General features: G+C 43.8%; 1 protein-coding gene across 1 annotated transcript in view; it reads right to left on the reverse strand.

Moving 5' to 3' along the window:
* The window catches only part of Cfap54 (cilia and flagella associated protein 54), a 284,397-nt gene that overhangs the window by 185,708 nt on the left and 71,263 nt on the right, over nt 1-27,426 (reverse strand). The window contains exons 23-29 of the mRNA XM_021174289.2: nt 22,705-22,841; nt 19,862-20,009; nt 18,111-18,266; nt 15,450-15,572; nt 5,804-5,929; nt 3,938-4,055; nt 990-1,079 (exon numbers count right to left, since the gene is read on the reverse strand). Coding sequence (XP_021029948.1) covers nt 990-1,079; nt 3,938-4,055; nt 5,804-5,929; nt 15,450-15,572; nt 18,111-18,266; nt 19,862-20,009; nt 22,705-22,841 — 898 coding nt within the window. The remainder of the gene's footprint in view (nt 1-989; nt 1,080-3,937; nt 4,056-5,803; nt 5,930-15,449; nt 15,573-18,110; nt 18,267-19,861; nt 20,010-22,704; nt 22,842-27,426) is intronic.

The following is a 27,426-nucleotide window of genomic DNA, read 5'->3' on the forward strand; positions in this document are numbered from 1 at the left end:
TGCTTGAGTTCCAGTCCTGACTTCCTTTGGTGATGAACAGCAGTATGGAAGTGTAAGCCGAATAAACCCTTTCCTCCCCAACTTGCTTCTTGGTCATGAAGTTTGTGCAGGAATAGAAACCCTGACTAAGACACTACCTAATAAAAAAAAATGAAATAAAAAAAATCATATCCACAGATAAATGTAGTTCTCACCACTTGTCAAAGACGCTTCCTTTGGCAGCAGAGAGAGACCATTACAGAAAGCCACAACTGGTCAAAACACAGAGAACAACTAACCATGGGCCCCTAACCCAAACTGATAACATCTATCTCTGTTAAAACCCCTAGGCCTAGTGTTATTGCAACACTGTATCAGGCTGAACACTGGCAACAACAGCAAACTGAGGTGAAACCTTGTGGGGGGGGGGAGGGGGGGGGCCCCATCCCTAGGCAAGGACTACAGGGTTAAGAGAGAGGGTTACCCTCTTCCAGGGGTGAACCCCCTTATTGGTTACATTTCTTACTTATGGATATTAAAGGAGTCTGTGTTGAGTGAGCTACTGTTTTATTCCAAGGGCCACTGATAATTTTACACTGCATATTTGGTTTATCCTACAAAAACCTCAACAATAAGAAAATACAGCTGAAGCTGCTTGCCACATATAGCTACCAGGAGAAGCGCTCGTCACCTCTTACTCCGTTTTGCTCCACACATCCCTCCAAGCTAAACAAAAATGCTGCCATCCCTCCCTGGCTTCATCTTTAAATGACTGCTCTTTCCAGTGCCCTTCTTTTTGTCAGTTTCATCAATGATACCCGTTTGCTTCTGAGCCTCCAGGAAGGCTCTTTCTTCCCAGGCTTTCAGGCACCTATTGAGCTTTCTCAGTTACCTAGCAGCCAAGAGCTTGCCTTCTTCTCAGTGGGTGGCAATGGCAAGCACCCGAGGGACCTCTGAGCAAACAACAGAAGCCAGCCTGCAGCAGAAGCCACTTCCTGCCAGCCACTCACCTTCCTTCATGGCGCCCTTCACCGTCCAGTTCAAAACTATAGGGTAAAGGAAGATAGGGTCCTCCGATCCGGATAGTTCAGCTGAGTTGACTATGGTAAAAAAAATAATAATAATAACAATAAAAATAAAAATAAAAACAAATACAAATGGTTTAGAAAGTTTTTGGTTTTGTTTTTGTTTTAAATAGGGGAAATACTCAACTAAAAACTAAAGCATGGACCTTAAAATATCAAATATGTCATATTTTGGAGGGGGGGTTAAAAAGTTCAGTTACTTTCCTTCCCCATGAAATTTAAGGGGGAACTAACAGGCTCTGGCTGTGACACTAACCTGCCCTCAGGGACTCACCCTATAAGCCTGCAGCACAGCCACCGGAGCCAGTACGGGTCAAGTTCCACTTTCTTGGTGTTAAGACATGGACTCATTATGTAGCGGCCTCACCTGAAACCTGTGGTCCTCCTGCCTCAGCCTGCGGAGTGCTGTGACTTCTTGTAAGCACCATGCATCCCACCTCCATTCAAGCTCTGACCATGACACTTTTGAACTGTGAAATTTGATGGTTGGGGGTAGGATGCAGTAAGGTGTGGAGGGATGGGGTGGGTTGGGGTGGGCCAGGGTGGGCCATTTTTAAAGTCTCTGCCTCCTGCCTCTGGAGTTCTTGCCTTTGAGGTGAAGATAAGAGCAATTTCCTTATCTGGTTGTTATACAGATTTTGCACAATTATTTAATGTATTTAAAATGGTGTCTCACACATAGGCGACCCCTACACAAAATCATTTTTATTGTTACTGAATTTACTGTGTAGCTAGTAATAGGTTTTATTGCTTAATAAAATTTTGTTGATATTGGGATAAATAATTCATTTTACATTTTAAGAAATCATACTTTTATGCATATAATTAGATAATTAAAGTTTGCCCTAAAGTAGGTTTACCGATTATGAGAACAATATAACATCAGGCTCAAAAAAATCAGCCTGAAACAGACAAGAAGTATGTTGAAAGTGAGAGAGAGCCAACAGCATAGCCAAAACATATTACAAAAGGGGTGAGGTGGAACCAAGTGTTCACTCAGTTCCCAAAAGCCCACCCTCTTGGGGAAATGATGAGTAAGCACTTTTTCTTCTGCAATACTTAGTGTGCTTAAAAACAAACAAACAATTATCAAAAAGTAAATCAAATTCCCAGGTGACCTTGCAAACTGCAAAGTCCAAAAAGCTGATCATTACATGAACACATCAGTCCACCCTAAAGTCACTCTAGGATGATGACCTAAAATTAGGCTTACCGTAACTTCACCACTACATGTAGGTCAAGGTTCAGACTATACAGCCCCGGGCTTCTCCCTTGCATAGTTGCCTTTAGGGCAGCAACTCCCAAGTTGAGGCCACCCACCCTTCTCAAACACGACTACCAATACGTTTGCCTCCCAGTCAGTTCCCACAACATAAATACATGGTCTGCACTCACTGATAAGTGGATATTAGCCCAAAAGCTCAGAATAGCCAAGATCAATTCACAGACCATATGGAACTCAAGAAGAAGGAAGACCAAAGTGTGGATACTTTGGTCCTTCTTAGAAGGGGTAACAAAATATTCACAGGAAGAAATACGGAGACAAAGTGTGGAGCAGAGACTGAAGGAAAGGCCATCCAGACACTGCCCTACCTGGGGATCCATCCCATAAACAGTCACCAAACCCACACACTATTGTGGATGCCAAGAAGTGCTTGCTGACAGGAGCCCAATATAGCTGTCTCCTGAGAGGCTCTGCCAGAGCCTAACAAATACAAAGGCGGATGCGCACAGCCAACCATTGGTCTGAGCATGGGGTCCCCAATGGAGGAGTTAGAGAAAGGACTGAAGGGCTGAAGGAGTTTGCAACCCCATAGGAAGAACAATAATATCAACCAACCAGACCCCCCAGAGCTCCCAGGGACTAAACCACCAACAAAAAGGTACACATGGAGAGACCCATGGCTCCAGCCACATATGTAGCAGAGGATAGCTTTGTCAAGCATCTATGGGAAGAGAGGCCCATGGTCCTGTGAAGGCTTGATGCCCCAGTATAGGGGAATGCCAGGGCAGAGAGGCAGGAGTAGGTGGGTGGGTGGGGGAATACCCTCATAGAAGCAGGGAGAGGGGGGATGGGATAAGGGGCTTAGAGGAGAGGGGGACCAGGAAAGGGAATCTGAAATGTAAATAAAGAAGATACCCAATTTAAATTAAAAAAAGAAAAGATGTGTTCATGGTAATGGTCAGGGTCCAGGGATGCCCAGTGTGGGTGGGGCCATCCCTGGGCTGGAGGTCCTGGGTTCTATAAGGAAGCAGGCTGAGCAAGCTATGGGAAGCAAGCCAGAGAGCAGCACCACTACATGGCCTCTGCCTCAGCTCCTGCCTCCAGGATCCTGCCCTGTTTGAGTGCCTGTCCTGACTTCCTCCTATGATGAACAACATCATAAATAATGACATTTATTATTATAGAATAATAATAAACAAAATGGAAGTATAAGCCAAATAAACCCTTTGTTCCCCAAGTTGTTGTTTGACCATGGGGTTTTATCACAGTGATAGTAACCCTGGCTAAGACAATCTGCAAAGAACTATTTGGACCAAAATAACAACAGTGCCAAGGTTAAAAAAACAAAAACAAAAACAAAAACAAAAACAAAAAATCCTCCTCTAAAGCTGGAAGACACAGGCCCAAGTCCAAGTCACCCAGGCAAGCCTAAGCAAATCCCTTATCATTATGAGGCACACCTGTAAAATGCAATGAGCAAAGTCCTATTAATAAGGTGTTGTTAGGATTAATGGCTTGATGTAGACACAGTGTATAATCCTTAAAGGGTTTAGCAAATACTAATCTCATCTTAATTCCTTCCACAAAATATTTTTTTTCCTTTTAAGAAACATCATGCTAAACATATACAAGGGGGCGGGGGAATTACTTTGCTTTGTCGTTTTGAGTAGATGTGTCTCCAACAAGGCCAGCTGTTCATTTATCTTTTCAGGCAGCAGCAACTGCTGTGGCTTCTTGGTTCTTGAAGTTTTCTTAGAACAAATACCCTAGAAACATTGGTAAACATCAAAATGTATTTTAACACGTTAGGGAAATTGTCATTGTCAAATAACTTGCTTTATGTTCTGTTTCTCTTGTTTGGTAAGCAGGACTGTGATCTGTGCGGTTAGCCAACAGTAATTAGCAATTTATAGTCACTGATAGCGCGTTCTAGCGAAAAATGCTAAGAGTTACTTGGAGAGAACCAAAATGGTCCCATTTCCGGTCCCTCTTTTTTCAGGAATTCCCACACTAAGCTAGCCCCTTCCAGAACTTGTGATAGAGGTGCTAGTGGGGAAGGGGGGGGGTAGATTTTGTGTGTGTGTGTGTGTGTGTGTGTGTGTGTGTGTGTTTCGGAAAAGTACCCTTTGTAGCCCAGGCTGTCCTCAAACCACTAAGTAGCCAAGGATGACTTTGAATTTCTGATCTTCCTCCTCCCACCCGGATTATGGGCATGCCCCCGCCACAGGCGATTTATGCAGAGCTTAGGGGGCTTCAAGCTTGCCAGCAAAGCACTCTACCTACTGTGCTACATCTCCAGCTGCTCCTCTCCTCCTAATGTAGCTGTCACCTCCAAATATCCTCCAAATAAAATCCCAGCCAGCCAGCCCTCAGGAAGGCATTCCTGTATTCCTTTTTCTCTTCTCTTTCCAGAGGGAGCCCCTTTACAGCCCAGCTCTTTTCTCCACTGCTCCGCCTTTCACTAAAACCTAACTAGATCCGTAATTAGCAGATTAAGGACTGGCCTCTGTGTGCTCAGGCTCCCCAGCATGGTTTCTCTGTCTGAGATGGAGAATTGACCTGAACTGTCTCCTGTTATCACAAACAAACCCTTCTAAGCCTCTTTATCCTTAGAAGAGGTCTCTAGCGACTCTGGTGATTTCTGCCTCTGACAAATTAGCAGATCCTACAACCTTAGACAGTGGGAAGTGTCACAAGCTCCTGCTGGACCAGAGGCTCTGAAGAGAACAGTGTGAGACCCACCCATGAAACTGCTAGGGCACAGTGCCTTGAGTCAAGGTCCAGATGACCCAAGGGGCTAGCAGACAGACTGAGCAATTAGTTTTAAAACAACAAACTCAGATTGTCTCCAGCTTAGTCAAAATTTCTCTAGGCAAAGCAAACCCCACATCCTAGTCCCCCAAAAGATGCTACAGCTAAAAGTGTCCTCTAGCCAGGACGATTTGGAAACCTACCAAGCCAACAAATCGTTTTGCTTCTCTATCTCAGCAAGGAAGCATGGGGGTAATCTAACTCAGGGTGAGCGGTAAGAGGCCAAAAGCCCTTCCTGGTGTGACCCAGTAACATCTCAAAACCTCACCTACAAACACGTTTAGCCCACAGCATTCCAACAAAAAGCAATAAAACCTAAGTCCCTCTAAGGCTCCTGCATAGGAAGCACATATCAAAAATTACTCTCAAAATTAGCAGCAGTTTGGTGTCACTAACTTAGCTACACGCTCAGCAAGTTACTTAGAACAAAGCAACTTTGACTCAATGCTTCCTAAAAACCCCTCTTCCAGGGTCCAACTAAATATAGAAAGGTCTAGCACCATCTACCTTGCATTTAGCGCTGGAAGCATGAACTATTCAACCTGCTAGCTCCTGACCATATCTTCTCAAATGTTAAAGGAGTTCTTAAAGAAAGCGCTTTCCTTAATGTAAAGGTGACAAATTGATGGGCTTCTAATGTGTTCATTTAATGATAGTAAATGAAATAACTAAACATATAAAAGAGAGAAACAAAGCAAATTACCTCCTCGGCAGTTTCCTCTTGCTCAATACCAAAAAGGGACCTGCACCCTGATGTGATATCCAACATCTTTTTCCCATAATTTATAAGCATTATTGCCAGGTCATACTCCTTCCAGGAACGTAGAATCTGATTAAAAATAAGTATTAATTACCTCTGTTGGATGCCTCCCTGTTTCCAAAGGCGATGCATAAGTTTTCATTAATTCAAATTCCTCTAAGTCTTGTGAGCCTAACAATCCCTCACCATTGTTAAGAAAACCGGAAGCCTACCTCCAGATTATATAGCTCTAGAATTGAAAGTGTGTGACTCTTTTATTCTTTAAATAAAGACCTGATAACAGCTCCTTATCAATAATGCATTTCTTATATCTCTGGGCTATATAGCTTTATGCTTTGTGGTACAGCACTCCACTATTGAGAAATTTCTACTTTTAAAAGCCATATTAAAATGATTGTTTCTTAAGGTCATAGACCTACACCTTTTATTTTGAATGTTTGGTCGCTTGCTTGTGTTTTGCTTTGTTTTATTTTGTTTGCTCTGTTTTTAGACAAGGTCTCATGTAGCCCAGGCTGGCATCAAGTTCACTGTGTGGTTCAGGATAGCCCATAACGCCTGATATCTCTGTCTTTACCTACAAAGTGCTGAGATTACCATAGATTATCGGCATGTACTACCAGGCCCACCGTATCTCAGGTTGCTTTCTGTGGGAAATGGCACAATTCCTGACCATATGATGACTTGAATGCCGAGGGTTGGGCAGAGTCTCTGAAAAGCTGAGAGGAAGTATCTTAGTTAGGGTTTTACAGCTGTGAACAGACACCATGACCAAGGCAACTCTTAGAAGGACAACATATAATTGGGGCTGGCTTACAGGTTCAGAAGTCCATCCTTCTCATTCATACTGCCCAGCTGTTACTCTTTGACCTTCCCAGTCTGGCCTTTGTCCACTTTTCACCTGTAATCTTCCAACACCACGTTCTTCCTTTTTTTTTCAATTTTTTATTAGATATTTTCTTCATTTACATTTCAAATGCTATCCCGTTAGTCCCCTATACCCTCTCCCCGCCCTGCTCCCCTACCCACCCATTCCCACTTCTTGGCCCTGGCATTCCCCTGTACTGGGGCATATAAAGTTTGCAAGAAGACCAAGGGGCCTATCTTCCCAAAGATGGCCAACTAGGCCATCTTCTGCTACATATGTAGCTAGAGACATGAGCTCTGGGGGTACTGGTTAGTTCATATTGTTGTTCCACCTATAGGATTGCAGACCCCTTCAGCTCCTTGGGTACTTTCCCTAGCTCCTCCATTGTGGGCCCTGTGTTCCATCCAATAGATGACTGTGAGCATCCACTTCTGTATTTGCCAGGCACTAGCTAGCCTCACAAGAGACAGCTATATCAGGGTCCTTTCAGCAAAATCTTGCTGGCATATGCAATAGTGTCTGCATTTGGTGGCTGATTATGGGATGGATCCCCAGGTGGGGTAGTCTCTGGATGGTCCATCCTTTTGTCTTAGCTCCAAACTTTGTCTCTGCAACTCCTTCCATGGGTATTTCCCTATTCTAAGGAGGAATGAAGTATCCACATGTTGATCTTCCTTCTTGATTTTCATGTGTTTTGCAATTGTAACTTGGGTATTCTAAGTTCCTGGGCTAATATCCACTTATCAGTGAGTGCATATCTAGTGATTTCTTTTGTGATTGGGTTACCTCACTAAGGATGATATCCTCCAGATACATCCATTTGCCCAAGGATTTCACAAATTCATTGTTTTTAATAGCTGAGTATAAATGTACCACATTTTCTGTATCCATTCCTCTGTTGAGGAACATCTGGGTTCTTTCCAGCATCTGGCTATTATAAATAAGGCTGCTATGAACATAGTGGAGCATGTGTCCTTATTACAAGTTGGAACATCTTCTGGGTATATGCCCAGGAGAGGTATTGCTGGATCCTCTGGTAGTACTATGTCCAATTTTCTGAGGAACCCCCAGACTGACTTCCAGAGTGGTTGTACAAGCTTGCAATCCCACCAGCAATGAAGGAGTGTTCCTCTTTTTCCACATCCTCGCCAGCATCTGCTGTCACCTGAATTTTTGATCTTAGCCATTCTGACTGGTGTGAGGTGGAATCTCAGGCCAACACCACGTTCTTACTGAGCCGAGCATAATCCTGACACCTCCACGTTCCGGAACCAGCACCTATCTTGTGTTTCTCGGTGGCTGGGTATATTTCCTAGTGTACCTGCCTTCCCTTATTTCCACAGCTTTGTTCTACCTTATCATTACAATCCTGGTTCTCGCATCAGCCCCGAGAGAAGATTTCATGGCCAGTAATCTGATTTGCATACTGCCCACCATAGTGACTCAGGGAAGGAACACATGCATAGCAAACCCCTAGGGACCGCTAAGTCTAAATATGTTTGCATGAATCTGGCATGTGTGGACACACTTTGTGAAGATGGTTCTTCTTTTGGATACATAATCACTGCTACTTCACACATGGAGAAGGACCGCCTGACGAGACTTAGAAATAGTAAGTGGCTAGTGAGACCTGCTGAGACCCAGTCAGTACTAAGAAGCAGACATGATCCTGCAGACATAAGACAATGTATTCTAAAGAAACAATGCATTGTGAGGAGAAGGGTGTCGCTTGAATGCCTCGTACAACAGTTATATCTCATGACAAGATGTACGTGAGACGCTTGGTCATGAACCGTCCCTACTGGACACGTGTAGCTACCAACCCTGACCAAAGAATCTTCACTCTACCATAAATGAACACCATCACTGAAAAACCACAGCCAGACACAATGCAGGGAGCAACAGACCGGAAGGAATCCAGCCGTGATAGAGGCATCTATACCACAGCTCCTGCATCTGTGTCTCAGGGAACATTGAGGAGGAGGGAGCAGAAAGACTAAGAGCCAGGGTGCCGGGAAGTCCACTGTGAAACCGTCTCTGCTAGAAATGGCTGCACAAACAAGAACAGAACAATGGTAATATCAATAGACATGCTAACATGGAAAGGACCCCACCCCCAGGCAAAGAACTACAGACAGCTAAGCTAATAAGTGCTGAGGGAGAGTTTGCCTCTCCTAGGGCATGAGCCCCCTTCTTGGTTGTCCAATACAAAGCGGTCAGCCCTAAAACCAAACACATACGACAGACATACAGTGAAAATTGGCTCAGCCAGATGGTTGCATTTATACGTTTGGGCAAGCACATACAGACATATAGATATGGTAATAATCAAAGAGGCTACCACCAGTTGGAGAGTTGGAGGGGCATAGAAGTTGGAGGAAAGGGACTTTGGGAGAGGTGGAAGGAGGAGGGACAGGAGGAGAGTGAGGTAATTATGTTGTAATTTAGAATGTATGGGCATGTATATGAACAGGGCCAAGCACTGCCATCTGCAAACAGATCCAGGCTGACGTGTGCTCTGCACTCTACCCAAGCTGCCCGCCCTGTGCTTTCATTTGGCTTAGACAGAGATGCGCAACCTCTTGTCTAAATATATTAGAAGGAAACAATAAATAAGAATTGTTTTTTCTGACGACGAGAAAAACAGAGGGCTGATTCTATTCAACATGCCAAATAATGGACAGAAACGCTTCTGTATGACAAATGTTTACCACTGACAACTTTAAAATGATGAAAAAAGAAAAAAAAATATGTGAGATGACAAATCTCAGGGGTGGCACCTCATTTGGAACGGCAGTAACTTGGGGGAAGGGAGGAATTCTGTTGCTTAAATTAAAAAGTCTGAGCTCTCTGAAGAAAATTGGGTTTTGTTTTTGTTTTTTCAGAAGGGAAACAGTGTTGCTTGACTGAATTTCACATGTGCTAAGGGAAAATCTACAACTGCTTGTATCACATGATATAAGCACATGAACACCTAAAGTCTGGGATTCAGAGATAGCCCGTGATTTGGGAACTCTAGGCGAGAGAAAAGGAAATTTCTAGAATGGCAATTGCCCAATATACCAGCTGGGGAAAAACACAGCTCAAGTGTCAAGTCCTGATGCATAGTCTTTTTCAGGTTCAGAATGTCTTCAGGGTCACTTCTGGTATGACACAATTTAATCATCCAACTCTTCAAGTAAGTGAAGAAAAGGTAGAAATATCACTGGCAAGCCAGAAAGTGCCCAGAGCAAGCTCAAAGCCATTTGCATATGCCAAGGAATAAGATGGAGGCCAGGGCTGAAGAATGTAGACTGCCCCAGGGGCCTGACTACTAATGGAACCAGAATCCTTCCCCATCTTCCACAGCTGTTGTCTCTGGAACCCACTCCTATTTACCCTTCCTCACCGTGAGCAGGCAATCTGCAGGGACCTCCTTCCACATCTTCATCCTCCCCCGCCCCCCCCCCAGACTCCCTGCACATTAAATTAAAATGCTTTAGATAACCGGATAATCAGGGTTTATTGTGTTTGGCCTTAACAGAAGCCTTGCTATTAGAAAGTCACCTGATACCTTGAAATATAATTTCTTCGTTGGGGTGGAACCTTGCAGTGGTCCCTTTAAGGAAGGTGTCTGGCTGTGCTCAGTGTTCTGAAGAAGCGCACAAACTGCCCCTTCCCCTCCCTGAAAGGCCAAGCAGGTGAACATTCTCCAAAGACAATAGTGAGGGTTTGGAGAGAGAGTTCAATGGTTAAAAGCAATGGTTCTTGCAGAGGACCAGCTTCAGTTCCAGCATCCAAATGGCGGCTCACAACCATCTGTAACTCCAGCTCTGGGGAATTCAGCATCTTCTGACTTCCAAGGACATCCGGTGTGACGCACACGCACACAATGCCATACATGCAGGAAAAACACCCATACACATAAAATAGGATTTAGACATCTAAAATACTAATATAATAATAATAATAATAAATAGAAAGGCAGCAGGGCACTCTAGGCCCAGCACAACACTAATGAATCAGGCAGCATAAATAGCAACTCGGATCTTTGACCACGCTATCTGAAGGCAGGTGTTGCCAGTGTTTACAGCAGGTGACGGTGACAGAAGAATACTGCAGGAAGTCTGAGAAGGTGTGGGGGGTGTGGAGGGGGAGAATGACAGACAGGTGGAATCTGGCTTGACTTCAGATGTATAGTCACCTACACCAGGGTCCCCCACTCTGAAAGCCATAAAAGAACAGAGTCTCCGTGGTCAATCAAATTACTACCCTTGTAACACACTCCTCTGTCCTGGAGATGTCAGCTGAACCCTCTAATCTATTCCACTGATCAATTTGCCCGCAAGGTTATTAATACCATTTTTACTAAGGTGGCTTTGTGGTGAATTTTCATAGCTATTGAGAATGTTTAAATGATCCTAGAGAAAACCCATGGTAATTGCAATTAAAATTGCATTAAATTTGAGTGTTATTTTAGGAAAGACTTATATTTCTGTTACAGCCTATCTTCCTTTGTGTACAGGAACTTGGTGTGGTGTGCCATATGCTCAGATTTTAATGTGTATCCTTGGCAAGATTTCAGTTCTTTTATGCAGGTTCACTGACACTTCGCAGAGTTTTAAATAGTACAGTCTGCTCCCTTTATTCCTAATGCTTCCTGACATAAACTAAAGCTATCACTCATATCTGCTTAATATATATACCCATTTGATATAGTAGTCTTCCTATAATGCTAATTGTTCCTTACAAGATCTTTGAGTCCCCGACAATTACAAATAAGCTACATTTTTTTCCTTTCTATTATTCTAAAGGCATTTCAAATCCATGTCTAGCGCACAAGAGGGAACCCCTGAAAATAATGACTCCCTGTTAGAAGTCCTTCCTGGCCTGGTTTTTAAGGAAATGACTGCAGAAGTTTGCCATTTAGTATGATATTTGCTTTAAAATTTAGGTAAATGCCCTTATCATTATCCAGTAGCTCCCTCTCATTCCGAACTCACCAGCAATTTTCTTAGGAAAGGTTGCTTAAGTGTTATCAAATGTCTTTGTGGCATTTTCCACACAATCTTATTTTTCTTCAATTTGCTGTTATAAAAAAAAGTTCAGACTTTACTTTCATTTCAGACTTTCCCTTTTGGTGGTGCTGAGAATCGCCAAGAGGGAAGCCGTGGTCTTTCACGCCTGGCATGGAGCCTGTCCTCAGACTGGGATGTAACGGTTCTGAAGCCTTCCAACTGCAGGGGGAGGTCAACCCAGACGGCCACAGGATCTGGCTAATGTTTGTGGAGTGCTGTCCCTGGGTGAGGATCACCATCTCGCTCCGTTACTTTTGCCCATCACCACTGTCCTCTTGAAGGTGTATCTCTTGGAGGGCTGTCTGTGTTAGACTTGAAGGTGTATCTCTTGGAGTGCTGTCTGTGTGAGAACCTGCATTCCAAGCCCTCCTGGAAGCCGGTCTCCTAAGACCATCCACTTGGTAACGTGGTTAAGACTTAGTTCAATACTTCATCTTTAAAAAGGGACACTCTCACTCTTCCTCGCTTCTTACTTTGGTTTAATTAGTCCCCTCCCTGCCCAGCCAGGCCCAGCCTGGCACAACCTGGCACAACCTCTGTTTCTTCTTCTTGAATTCATTCTTTCTCTCCCCCTCCCTCTTCCCCTCCCTCCCTCCTACTTCATTCTTTTTCCACTCTGTACACTTAGAAGCCCCATTATGCTATAAAGTTCTGCTCACAGTGACACATTCCCAAGTTATCTTTGTGTGTGTGTGTGTGTGTGTGTGTGTGTGTGTGTGTGTGTGTATGTGTGTGTGTGTGTGTGTGTGTGTCCTGTCAGAGAAAACAGCAGCATTAAGCTACACACACTTCCTGCCACAAACATAATTTTGCACAACCATGGTGTGAGAATGTACCCGTTAACACTCCCTCACCCCATCCTCAGCTACAATGGAAGCTTTAGTTCTGGGTTACTACTAAGTTTGTCTTTCAAGGACAACTCTTGTCTTTCAAGACACCCTGCTTAGCATCTGTATTACAAAGTCCAATTCATTCCCTCGTCCTCTGTTTACTTTTAATACCGCATATATTGAGAGATTCCTATTATTCCTCTCTTTTGTCTCCCCCTATCTCAGGACTTCGGCTTGGAATCAATTGTCATTTGATAAAGTGTTTCCTCAAGTGTTTTCCCCAGATAAGTGCACGGGCACAATGCTCTGCAAACACTTGTACTTTGAAAGTGTCTATTTTTGCTCGAACCAATGAATGGTATCTTTCTCGGTTATTAGTTCTGGGACCTCGAGCTTTATCCTTCAAACAGCATTTTAGTATTCTACCTTCTAGTGTTGCTATGTTGGGAGCCAGTTGAGTCCCCTTGTATTGCAAGGAGCCTGTTCTTCAGTACTGGAGACTTTACAGCTTGTTCTCAACCATCAACTTCAAACAGGTCACCATCACCTCTTTACATGAGTGTCCCTACCTTAATCCTGCCTGGGACTCAGGGAGCCTTTTACTGCTCCATCTGTTTCTTTCTCAAGCCCAGACTTCTGGTGTTTTCATGTGATGACTGCTGGGTTTGCCTTCTGAATGTATTTACCATTTCTGAGCAGTTCTACACTGAGGTATTTTTAGATTTGACTCACAATCTGTTGCAATGATCTTTATCACATCTGTTTGTTACAGAGGCTTGGTGTCTTGTATCATTTATTTTGGTTGGTTGGTTGGTTGGTTGGTTGGTTGGTTGGTTGCATACCATCTGACTGTTTGTTCTTTCTTTCAAGTTTTCTTTGCCTCCTTGGTCCCAACTCATCTCTGGTCTTTCCCAACATAGTAAAGAGTCAATGATATAAATATTCATAGGTTCAGCTTAATCTTCCTCCCTTTCTACTTTAAAAAAATAAATATATATATTCTACTTTCCCATCCTGCCTACTCTGCTGTAAGATAAAACTGACCGTGGGCTTCCATGCCTGCAAATTGTTCCAGGCTTTCCCATCTATGGCAAGCCTACCCACAAAATCTCTCCCATAACTCATTGGGTTTTTTCGTTTGTTTTGTTTTTTGCTTGTGCCATTTAAAGCTTCACAGAATTTCTTGTGTGTGTGTGTGTCTGTGTCTGTGTCTCTGCGTGTGTCTGTGTACGTGTGTTCTGTCTTCCCCCACTAAAGCATAAGCTCATCAGACAGAACTGGGTTGTTACTTTATTACTTATTTCTTTGCTGAATTGTAATTGCTATAGATTAAGTTTGTCTTAAAACTCAACAACCTAACCCCGTACCAACCAAAATTACACATATTTTTACCTGTGTGGACTCAGCGGGCACTTGAGTCTGGACCTCTCGCTTAATGACTATCAAGTGAGGCCTTCCCCAGGCTTCCCACACTCCTGTGTGTGTCACCATTTACTATTCATTACTGGAGCTGGAGAGCTGAGCTCCTCCATGTGGCTCTATCTTTGGGCATATACCAAACACTCCTAACAGAAAATAACTAAGTAATCAGTGATTATAATTACTAATTACACCAGTCTTGTACCCTGAGAGTATACCTAGCCTCTCCTTCCTTTCATGGTTGCCCTTATTTTTTTACATTCTGATATCATAAAAGCATTATACCCCTCATTCACTGGGTCAACTGGCTGGTTTTGTGTGTCAACTTCACACAAGCTAGAGTCATCAAAGAGAAAGGAGTCTCCGTTGATGAAATGCCTCCATGAGATCCAGCTGTAAGGCATTTTCTCAATTAGTGATCAAGGTGGGAGGACCTAGCCCATCCATGGTGGATGGTGCCATCCGTGGACTGGTGTCCTGGGTTCTATAAGAAAGCAAGTTGAGCAAACTGTGGTGAGCAAGCCGGTGAGCAGCACCCCTCCATGGCCTCTGCATCAGCTCCTGCCTCCACATTCCTGCCTTGCTTGAGTTCCTCGTCTGACTTCCTTTGATGATGAACAGCAATGTTGAAGTGTACGCTGAATAAACCCTTTCCTCCCCAACTTGCTTTGTTGGTCATGGTGTTTTGTCATATCAAATAAAGCCCTGACTAAGACACTGATTAACCCTTTAACTGTAATGCCACCACTATGCCTGGGTTTTGGTTGGGGGGGGTGTTTTTGTTTTGTTTTGACAAGGTCTCATTATGTAGCTCTGGTTGCCTTGGAACTCACTCTGTAAGACTGGGCTGACCTACTCACAGAGATCTACCCTCCTCTGCCACCCAATTACCATCACTCAAGGTGTGGTCACCCCCACCGGCACCCCTCTCATTCCCCATCCTCTCCCACCCCCCAAACCCCCACCCCCGCTGTTGTTTGTCTCTGTAGAGCTAAGTTCCATAGCTTTAACCCACACCCTAGCCTTGCTAGTAGAGGCCTGCCTGTAGGCTCCATTCACCATGATTACAGCCTGACCAGCTAATGTGGTAACACACAGCATACTACGTCACTCATCTCTTAGGGGTTTTTTGTGTTCTGTGAGACTGTAGATAATGCCAGATGATATCTGGATGCCATTTCAGTGACATCAAGACTGAGTTTGTGGGGTGCCACAGTTTTATCAAAAGGCTCAAGAACAGTCACCATCCCTCCACACTGTGGGGGTGCTGATGTTTCATAAGAATTACTTTTAATTACAAGTTAGTGCAGATGACCTCTGAGACCAGAAGAGGGCACTGGATCCTGGTGGTGACTTTCTCACTCAGGACCAATCCTAAATTATAATGATACTAGACAAATGATGAGATAAATAAATACCTTTGTCATGTAGAAGATGCAGCAAGCAATCATGTGCTGTATACTTTCAAAGCTGGAAATATTTTTCTTTGAGTGAATAATACTTGGTATTCCTTGCAAAACCACAATACATTTTATCAAGATCTAAAAATAAAAACCAGAAGCACAATGATTTTTATGTCCAAATATCATCTTATTTAGTATATGAAGTAGTATGTGAATCATATCAGTCTTAAGCTAGCCTTAAGCTATGAAGGCAACATGGCTTCAGCTACAAGGCTGCAGTCAATAATTATTGATAACATATTCGTCAGGTATGAAGGAATATACATAGATAAAATGGACATATTCAATCTTGAGATGATCATCGTCTTTATAAACTTGGAAACTGGTGAAGAATACAAAATAAATATGCAGATAACTGAAAAGCAATGCTTATTTTTCTCAAGCACTGTAAAAGACAGAGAAGCTAAATGCCTCATGGACCCAAAACACTATAGGTCTCATCTATGCTTATGGGGACCTTGGCAAAGGACAGAGAAGATCAGGCTGCTGTGACTTAGTATGGATGGGTAAAGGCACTTGAAATGATAGTCCCTCTAAGATTAAAGCTGAGTGTTCATGCCACTGAATAGCAATTAATACTGGGGTTTCCTTCCTTGCCTGGCTTCACAGAGTGAGTTCCTGGGTTTGATCTGGAACCAGACTGTTGGGCTGGGTCTCAGTCCTGCTGCACAGGCTGGAGCAATGCTGTTGTCAAAGCAGCAGAGCTGAGATCAAGGTGAGCCCTTCAACACCCTGACGATCCCCAAGAACAATACATGTATGTTTGTTCTTCCGAGCTGCTTCAAGCCACCGTTCTGGTGATATTTTATTATCCTGATACATTGGTGAGGATGGTCAATGCTTGCTTAGTTCCTCCCTTCTGTGTTAACTTGTCCTCTGTCCTCATTGCATGCCACATCCCCACATCATGCTAACTACCCTAGTCATTTCTCAAAGTTCATATATATGTGTATGTGTGTGTGTGTGTGTGTGTGTGTGTGTGTGCGCACAAACACATAGAGGTACCCAGGGAGGAAGTTGCTACCATTTCACAAAATAGCATTTACATATACTTGTCTGAACTTTTATCTTTTTCCTTCAACAGTCCCTCACAGAAAGTACTTCCAAATCCACAGGTACAGCCCTAGTTTGTGTTGTTAATGGCTACATATTACCATCTGGCCTGGACCAAGCATAACCATTATTCTTATATTGAATAGCTCATGGCTAATGTTTTAGGTCTAGCATGGCTACTGTTTCTCTTCACTGACCTTGTCCCCTCCAAACAGTACAGGAAACACCCCCATACATGCTAAGGTGCCTAACACCAGCAGCAGCTAAAGCCCTGCCTTGAGAAGGTCCACGAAGCAACTGCCTTGAGACCACAGTGCACATCCCAAGGCAATGGCCATTACGGCTATCTGTGATACCAAATGCCCTAGAGGGAAAACACAGGGACCTGGGATACAAAGCGTAGTGGGAACCCCATCATTCATCCAAGTAGTTCTTTTATTCTGTGTCACACTTACAGTATGGTGCCTCTGTCAAATAAATGTATCTTTTTTATTTTTATTAAACTTGTATTCTATTAAATAAAGTACCAGTAGAAGAATTACTGTATCAGATATATTTGGTTTTAATTTTGCTTGGAGCTAGATTTAATTTAATTAAAATTAAAGTGGCTTTATCAAAACCCAGGAGCTTCTAACATTTCACATTTCACTGCCTCTGTGTCAAAATGCCATTGCTCTTGTGTGTTCTCACCAGCAATGGGACTTAAAGATCTTACATTATGAATCCAATGTATGTTTCCAGAAATACTTGATACTCAAGCATCTTAGCATGGAGTGGATTTGGTTTTCTGTGAACTAGCAATTTAGACCCTGTGTCCATTTACCTGTTAGCTGACAGACAACATGCAAGGCTTCATTGACTTTGAGTATGATCTTCCCAGGATTTCCTATGGTCTTGGTCCTGCTCCTTTGTCTCAGGAGGTTTGCTGTTTTTACAAGTTCTACCATAATTGGGAAGATTTTCCCCAAACCCTGGCTACATATGTCATTGCCTGCATTTGTTTCGTTTCTTTCCCCCTAAAGTTTTGCTCTATTTGACTTGCAATCCTTAAGCAGGATTGGAGTCTTGCACAGTACACAGAGAGATCAGATTCTACTGTCTTTCCGCTGAATAACAAGGTGTCTCACTGTCATTTATCCAAAATGTCTGTTCTTCTGCCTTTGAATGAGAACGTCAACTGTGCTGCCGAGATGGTGACCTCCTCGGGCTGCTCAGTATGTGCATCCTTGGGACAGCTTTAGTGATGTGTGTTGAAAATATGCTTCTGTATCTATAGCGACAAGAATATGGAAGCTGGAAGAACTCTTAAAACTGAGACAGGACCATGGCCAGTGTTTAAGGCCGCTGATGGGACTGTGTGTTTTCAAAGAAATACTCTTTGTACTTTGCGAGTGTGCGAGTTTCTGACATAATTTGTTAGGACAGTTTCCACTTAACTCCTGGAGTTCCACACGTCTCCTTGGCCCATCCGTCCTTTACAGAGGCTATGCTGCTCCTCCCCATGAGGAATCACCGAGTTGTCTTCCACACATACCTTCCATGGAGACTGGGGCACACCCTTACCTGGATGACAGGTACCAAGACGATATTGTGGTAGATAATGGGTGCGAGGAGCCCGTAGCACTGGGTCACTGCTTGAAGGGCGAAGTTGGCGTCATTGAGGAAGTTGCTGAGCTCCAGAGCTACTAGCACATTCTCACATTCCACCAGTCTAGCGACCTGCGCAGACACAGACGGGGGACGTAAGAAGCGCTTGCTACTCAGGCTGAGTGTCAGGCGCTCAACCCCATATGTCGTCAAGGAGCAGAGAGGGAAAGGGATGTCAACCCTCTGGCTCGACAACATGAGTGATAATATAAAGACAATCTGAATCTAGAAAGGACTCTCTACCTCTCCCTTAATGCCACTTGTGCATAGCATATTCCTGGAACAAACTCCAGCTTGTTTTATAAGACAATACGAGAGCCACTAAAGACAGAACATGTGCCCAGTGTCTTTATTGGCAAGACAAAAAAAAAAAAAAAAAAGGAAGAAATGAGGGGAGGGCTGTATTTTAATTTCAGAAAAAAACTCATTTAAAAAAAAACAAATTGTGGTGAACAATAATTAAAATGTAATATACCAATAATATTGCACCCCCTTGATTAACAGAGTCTAATTTCGCTTCTTAATTTGTTGGAAAATGGAATGTTTTCAGCGAGCCAGATTAATAGTTCTATTTACATTTTCACTAACTAAATAGAGATGATGAAGAATGCAGACTTAAGAGTTGTGATATCAATGTCTAGTAAAAGGATAGCAACCCTCTCTTCCCCTTCCACCTTGCTCCTGGGGAAAAAGTTTGTTCTTTTCTATGTGTATCCACGTCACTCACAGGAGAGGCTGTGCAAACATCAACTGGAAATTTCTATACAGCAGCTTTTACAGGAATGGTGGTTTCTGGTGCTGACACTCACAGAAGCACTTATCAAATGGCTTTGCTTTCAGACTGGGTGTGGCAGAGAAAAAACCAAATGCAATGCAGAGACGGTGTTCAATACAGGTGGGTGGGTGGCTTTGAGAACCTGAGCTCTGAGGACAGTGAAGCTCTGGACTGGAGAAGAGTCATTTTCCTGGCATAGGCCTTGAGTAACAAACTATCAATTCATTAATCAATGGGCAAATTGAAAAGGTTAAAAAAGAAAAAAAAAAAAAGAGTAAGAGAGTACATGCCTGAAGCTTCCGGATCTACTGACAGAGTCAGAACAAAGACGCACACGCTGGAGTATGACCTTTGTTAAAGTCAGAACACTGTGGGTTATGGGCTGAACAGAGCCAGGTAGAGATGCCCTGGAAGCCCACCGCTAGAAGAACAGTTAAATCCCTGCCTCTGTGTGAGCGTGCAATTTCTTACTGTAAAAGAACATCCAACACCAGCGTGAGAAACCCTCTACGACGAAAAGGGACGTTTTAAAGAAGGCAGGTGGCTGAACAGTATAATAACATGCTAATCTCTGCTTATTTTTCAAAAGCACAGAAAGCATGCAAAAATGAGGCCACCGTGTTCTTAGAGGTGGTGGGACCACACGAGTGTTTCACTGTCCACCCTGTACAAGTTTGAATTCTGAAGAATATACTGATCTTGTACACAGAGGGGAGATACAAATTGAGAACTATGAGACCTGCCTGGAATATAAAATAATACGGAATCCTCAGCCACACCCTCTTGGTCCCTTCACTGGGAAGGACACAAGATCCCAAGGGAATCTGTTCTTGAAGCATGGAGAAGCAGAGAGGACGGAGCCACTCGGTCTTCATGCAGGGCATTCACTTACTTGCTGGGCGGGGAAAATCTCGTTGCCTTTAATATTATCACAGAAGAGATTCTCTTCTTTAATTTTAATGTCACTCATCACAAAGATATTTCTAAGGAAAAGGTACAAGAGGATCGAAGAAGTGTCTGCCAAGATGTTGGAATGAAGCCTGCAGCAGAAGGAACCAGTATTAAGTGAGGCGCTGTGAACTGACTGGTTGAGTGCGTCTACTCAACCTGTTTGCTCCTCCAATCCTCATCGCCTGCACAATGACCCTGGCAGTGATGGCAGTACCAGAAACAGCCCTTCTCGGGTGTCCACTTAAGTGGAAAACCAAAGGCAAGTTCACAACCAAGAGACAGTGAAGCATCTGGGGTGTCTGGCTGCCAGTTTGTAAGAATGACCAGAGGCAAACCGCTCCTATATGAGTACAAGGTTCGATTCTATCACCATGATGCAGTTACAGTAAGTTGGGTTAGAGAACAGGCTTGGGGGTCCAGCACAGGAACTTTGTGAAGATGGGGAGCATCCTAAGCACACTGTGCACGAGAGAATGGGTCTTAATGACTGGTTATTTTCCATTGCCTTTTCTAAATCACAGTCCAAGGAAACCAAAGATCAACAGAGCCTTGAAATCTGTAGGTCCTCTTTCATTTCCAATACATGACTGCTCTGAGGTCCAGCAGATGATAAACCCTCACACTCAAGCATTATGTCCTTCTGCTCTCTGAACCTCATTACCCCATGCAGCAGGAAAGAGCCTGACATCACTAATTCACACTTGAAGTTGAGCCCACCACCGTGAACTTTGGGCTCCCTTGGCAGGAGGGTTTCGGTCCTCCGCCCCTCCCTGCCCTGAGCACTGCACTTCCCTGTCGGCCTCACAATGGCCCTCAGCACCTTAACATGTGCCTTCATCCCACCTATCACTTCCTGGCTCCATTGCACTCCCTGAACACCCCAAAGGTCCAGTAAGTCTCTTCACTATTGAGGTTCCCAGACCCTTAGTCTCTGCCACCTCTTATATCATTCTGTGACCCCTTAAGGGACATCACTGTCCAATTTTTCTAGCTTATCACAGCACCAATTACTTATTCATTTATTTTCTTTTCCTTCACATCTTCAAAACAAAAAAGCTATGTGCACGACACTCTCCTGGGCCCTGGGATACCAATGTGAATCAAGTAGATTCGTAGCCATCAGAAACTGGGCTATACCACAAAGTTCTGCATCAGCTATGAGATGTCAGTGCTGCTCAGTGGCACTTCAGCTCTTCCTGAGTACATGTGCACCTCTGTACACACACCCCCATAGGCTGTTATACCAGCTCCATGTTCAACACCCTTTACACTCTCCCAGAACAATGCCTCTGTCACCTGAGTCCCCGTCTATCTTCAAAATCTCCCTCGCCACTGGCTCCCTTCCCTCTAGACTCTAAAATCCTTCCTGGAAGCCTGATCTTCAAGCCTCTGCCTGCTTCACTCTTCTCTCCCACCCACAAGTGGTCTTTACTTGTTATTGGTTTCCACTTTCACTATACCTCACAAGATCATTTCTGGTTTGTAGTCTCATGTAAGTTGCTCTCTTGAATACGCTGATGGCCTTCAAATCACCAACTCTAAATGTCTCCTGATTCCTATCCTGCTCAACCTTTCTATAGGATTTCATGGAGCCTGAGCAAGCACTTGCATATGCTAGAGCAAGCTGGTCCTCCAGATGACCCCACTTCCCTTGGCAACGCATCTCCCTGGTTGCTTATCCCTTGGACAGCTCCCCTTTGATAGCCTCCCTTGGCTCCATCTCTTAAATCCTCCCTTTAAAACAAGGCAAAGTCAGTGCTCGGTATCAGGATCGGCTCTTTTCTGCTAAAGTTCAACCATCATTCTCTGGAAGACAAGACTCCTTTCAAGATTTCAGTGGTGGTCTCCATGGACAATTTCCAAATTGCCACCTCCAGGGTTGACCTACGAAAGCATCCTGCTGGGAAAACAAAAGCAAAAGCAAACTGTCCCCAAGCCCAGTCATTCTAGGCCTCACACCCCATTTCCCTTAGTAAATGCCAGACTCTCCAGACGATTAACACCAGAAAGCCCGGTCGCGTCTCACTCTCTCTCTTCTATAGTGCAACACACATAAAACCTCACTCCCATCCCTTTCTCCTCTTAAATGCCCCTCAAATCTTTCTCCCAGTACATTCGAGATCCTTGCACAGGGCAAATGTTAAGTCTACATTGTTTAATTGAAATGGAATTAAGCTTTTTAATGTAAATAAGTACTACCAACACCTTACTCTGCCTAGCATTTATGATTTTTTTAAGTGGGCTGTCTCTGAGGGGCTAAGAGTTGTAAGCATTATAAGCAGGTGAGGGATTTTTAAAAGCCTGGGATACCAGCTGGACATACTCTGTTCTGAGACTCTCCTGAAGTCCTGGTTTTTTAAGGGAAAAAAAATGGCAGAAAAGTCACAAGATATGCGTTTTCTATGGGTTCTACCCGCATGATGGCAACTGCTGAGAGTCTAATCCTGAGAGCCTATTCAAAGAAAAGGCAGAAACCTTCATAACCACAGTCCACACATCAGGCCCTCTCCTTACCTCCTCCTCTCCCCACTTGGTCCCAACATCTCCACTGAGTACCCATGTTTCTGCTCTAGCTTCTACCACTTGAATTTGTATCCCAAAGCCTTCATCTCTCTGCCTCCCTGTTTATCCTGCCTCCCTGTTTGTCTGAGTCCTGACAAGGACGGAGGACCTTAGAGCATAAGCACCTTATAATCCTGATTAGATACACTTTTCCAACGGGCAATCCCGATATGAAAACGAAAACCAACCATTTCGGGGCTTTAAAGTGATGTTTCTAATTACCTTCTCTGCGTTATTGTCATGATGTTGCTTAGACAGATAACCGACTGCTCATCTGGTAGCGGAGAGGCAACAAAATAATCCCAGACTGGTGAGAAGACTTTCTTGGCCATCTCATAGTTACCGATCTGATAAGCGACCTGTGACAAAAACCACATTGTCTCAAGGACCTTTTCACTCAGAACATGTCTATTTCAAATGGAATTCTGGTACATCCTCCCCCACACACACTAATTCTACATTTGTCTTCCTGCCCCACGGAGTCACAGTGAGGGGACAGGGTGGCCATGGGTGAGCACTGGCAGCGGGGGCAACTGCATTTTGAAATCTCTTTTATTTCTAAATTGTGTAGAAATGTGAAACTCTGTAAGAATGTTTCAAATCCTCATAAGCAAAACAAAGATCACATCTGAGCCAAATTAATTTCATTTCCGTCCGTCTCAGCAGTGTGCCCCATTTATTATAGATACCGTTATAATGAACAATCTGCTCCAAGAGAAACAATCAGATTTCCCCAACCTGATATATATGAAATATATTTTATTCTTTCCCGGGTGACTGACACTTTCAGAGCTTCTGGGTAACAAAGAGTTGGCAGATGAAAAGGGTAAGAAAGAAAGCAGAAACGCGTTCCAAGAATCTGTATCTTTCAAGTTTAACAGATCCAGTGCTGGAAAAAATAATTTCACTTGTGAAGCTTTAGAAGCTCAGTAGAAAAAAAATATATATCACCAACTGACTTTCTATTGATAGAATATATTTAAGGGAATTTCTGAAAATCCTTCTATTTAAATACATACATAACATCAACCTTCAACAAATGACTTCCAGGCTGCTTCAAATGATAGGGCATAAATAAATTCATTGAATTAGGCACAGAAAGGACATTTTATTAGAACGGTATCCACTCATGGGAAAAACTTACAAGGCTAGAACTTCCCTAGTCTGTCAAATGATTCCTTCTAACTCACCAAGCAGTAAGCTTTCCTGAGAGACTCCACTCTGTGCTGAACTCTGGAGGAGCAAAGAGCTGTCAGCCTGGGAATGCCCTCCCCATCCATGTGACAGGCAAGGATACAGTCCTGGGTGGTACAGTTGAGAGAGACTTTGAGAAGAACGAGATATGGGAGATGGTCAGAGAACACTGAAGTAAGGCCAGGGTGATGAGTCAGATTTGGGGGGTGGGGGGGAATAAAAACAAACAAAAAAAAAAAAACAGGCAATGAACGTAAGGAAAAGTTAATACACAGCTGGAGTCCTGTGAGGTCCGAGGGATTCTGAGATGGTCTGAGGAAAGTAAGATGGGGGGGTGGGGGGGGAGCAAACCTACAACTGAGGCTTCCTTCCTCTTAAAATCTTGTTATTAGAAGCCCAGGTTGCCTAAGAGATAAGGTGTTAGCCTTATAGAATGTTATTGGCTGACCTAATGAATACTGCCAAACAAGATGTGCCAATTACAACAACAATAAAAATAAGGTTTATGAACTCATGAAGCACCACAGACTTTTTAACAGGAAGCACCATAATGTCTGCATGTGTACCAATAACTAACAGCACTGGACAGAACAGATTTCTCAAGGGCAGCTGGTTAAAATGAGGAGACACATACTAAAAGAATAATGGACTGTGTCAGATACTTCCTCTTTGATAACGACCCACTTACAGCTCCCAGAATTCCACACTCCAGGCTTGACTCCTGACCCAGTGGCCACCTTCCCTTTGCTGGCCCCTTCTTTTCCCCACCCTACCTCCCACTCTTTCTATGGACACACAAGTTTAGCTGACGCCTAGGGCTGCTCTTTTCTGTCTACAGAATTAGTGATAGCATGTGGTCTGAGCTATCACATACTGTCTCAAATCTTTCTCACGTCCATCTCTCTCTCCCAAAACCCAAATGCATGAATTGAACCTCAACATGGCCCCAACTTTTAATTCTCCCCTCTGCAACCAAGGATACACCACATAGCCTCATGTTTAATTAAAATGATGTTAACTCTGTCCTTCCGATTGGATGGTTGACCTTCAAGTCAACGCTTATTTCTCTCGCCCCTTCATTTCTGTTAGGAATTCCCATCAGCCCCTTCAGAACACTGGTTCCTGTCACCACAGGAAAGCCTCTTCTACCTCTCACTGAAATTCAGCAGAGGAGAGTGTTTCTGCCCTCCTCTCCATGTCTGTTCCCAACTTAGCCAGACGAATGTCTGAAAATAGAAGTCAGTCAGGACCCAGCATGAATCAAGGCCATCCAGTAGCTGCCCATTTTAGGCAAAGCAAAAAAGAAAGAAAAAACCCTGCCACTGTCCAGCAACTTGCATGTCTGACTGCTCCCTCTGCTCTCTGTGGGTCCCTGTGCTTCAGTCATAAACACTGACCCGCTCTTTATCAGAGTGGGAGAACACCTGAAAATCTTAGGGTTCCTGCTCCAGCTGTTCCGTCTTCCAGATGTTCTTCCCTGGAGAACCTCTGACTATCCTGCTTTTGGTCTCTTCAGATCTCATCTTCCCCCCAATCCCCATCATCCCACTGAATACTGCCATTAACTTCCATTCCTCTTGCCGCACTCCAGATATTTGTCCCTTAGCATTTACCATGTCCCAGCATGTAGTCTACCTATATGTCACTAACCCAGTTCCCACCACCATGATTTGTTCCATTGTTAAAAACAAGAGGTCTCACCATATGAACCCCAGACTACCAGAATCACCCAGAACTATGGAGCAGAGACTGAGGGAATGGCCAATCAATGACTGTCCCATCTTGAGACCCACCCAAGGGCAAGAAGCAGTCTCTGACACTAGTAATGATAGCCTGCAATGCTTGCAGACAAAAGCCTATCACAACTGTCCTCTAAGAGGCTCCAGTCACCAGCTGACTGAAACAGATGCAGACACCCATAGCCAAACAGTAGACAGAGCTTGGGGAGTCTTGTGGAAGAGTTGGAGGAAGGACTGAGAGACCTAGAGGGGATAGAGACTCCACAAGATGACAGAGTCAACTAAGCTGGACCCTTGGGCCGTCCTAGAGACTGAACCACCAACCAAAGAGCATACATGGGCTGAACCTAGGACCCCCGCACATATATAAGAGCAGATGTGCAGCTTGGTCTTTATTTGGATCCCCCAACAACTGGAGCGGATTCTACTGCCTACCTGAGGATTCTGTTCCCCTAACTGGGCTGTCTTGTCTGGCCTCAGTGGGAGAGTATATTGTCTAGTCCTGCAGTGACTTGAGGTGCCAGAGTGGGTTGGTACCCAGGGGATCCTCCCCCTTCTCAGAAGAGAATAGGAGAAGGTATGGGGGAGGGGCTTTGTGAGGTGAGATGAGGGGTGGCAATTGAGATGTAGAGTAAAAATAAATGAATAGATAGAAAGATAAATAGATAGATAGATAGATAAATAGATAGATAGATAGATAGATAGATAGATAGATAGATAGATAGATAGATAGATAGATAGATAGATAGATAAGACAAAATCCTTGGATCCTGGTGAATCATGCATTCTGATGGTGGGACCCAGTGCACCAACTTACATTTCTACATACTAGGATTTTAGGATCCCTCACTTGGAGTACATGGGGCAGACTAAGTATTCAAAGTGTTGTTTACTCAATCTAAAAATCCTTTTTTAGTAACGTCCACATCCTGCTGTAGGAGGATGCTGACCAATTTAGCTATGTGATACAGCATTGTGTATTGCCAGGGTGAGTACCTGACTCAAGTTGGATATTTCATAGCCCCTTCTAAAGCCAGATGGACTTCATGTAAAGTTTAGTTATGATGTCAAGGCTGATGGCCCACTATTTAGAAGAAGAATCTGGTTAAAAATTGTATCACTTAGGCGTGAGACTCCTAGGGAAGGTGGGGGGAGGGATATTATCAGGTCTGGACTGGCTTAGTGGAAACAGAAGCAGACTTAGATGGCTCCAGAGTCGGATGATCAGTCTAGACAAGGTCCATGCTGCCTGAGAAATTGAAATTTTCTGCTGTTACCAAAAGAAAAAGAGGTGAGCTCACAGAACTTCTACTTAGACTGCCCAGATGTGCTACCATAGGAAAGAATGAGAGGGGATTTATAACATTCTATACTGAGAGACAAAAATCAGACTCACCTAAACTGAATAAACCAATCAGACCCTTGCTTGGGAATTTGGATTCAAATGTAAGTGCCTGCTGGCCGCCTGGGTGGTTAGAATTAAGGAGTTGCCATTCTTCTCTCAAAAACAGAGAAAGTCAATCTTCAGAGAGAGTCGAGCAAAATGGATGTACAGGGAGAATCAAAGACACAAAGTGTAGCCTTGCCTTGAGCGCAGCCTTCCACAGCTCATGCCTGCCTTACCTGAGCTAGGCTGGCTCCCTGGTGTACAATCAGGATCTTAGCTGAAACCAAAAGTAAAATTATCTACGCTCAGTCACCACCGTGGTGACGATCTAGATGAGTGAAAAAGGATGTTTCACAGGAAGGAGCGATGATGTTACATAGAGCACGGAGGCTGATGCAAAATAGGCATTAGCTCATCAATAGATAGGCAAAGAGATTGGAAAGGAACTGAAACTTCTAAGAGAATATACTTAATTTTTTTTTACCTATTGCTCGAGCATCCTTCCTTATTGCTGTGATAAAAACACTCTGATGAAAAGCAGCTTTGGGGAGGAAAGGGTTTGCTTTAGTTTACATCTCCAGGTCCCACCGTCCTTCTTGAGGGAAGTCAGAGCAGGAAACGTAG

The sequence above is a fragment of the Mus caroli genome, chromosome 10 (assembly GCF_900094665.2).
Source record: "Mus caroli chromosome 10, CAROLI_EIJ_v1.1, whole genome shotgun sequence".
NCBI lineage: Eukaryota > Metazoa > Chordata > Mammalia > Rodentia > Muridae > Mus > Mus caroli.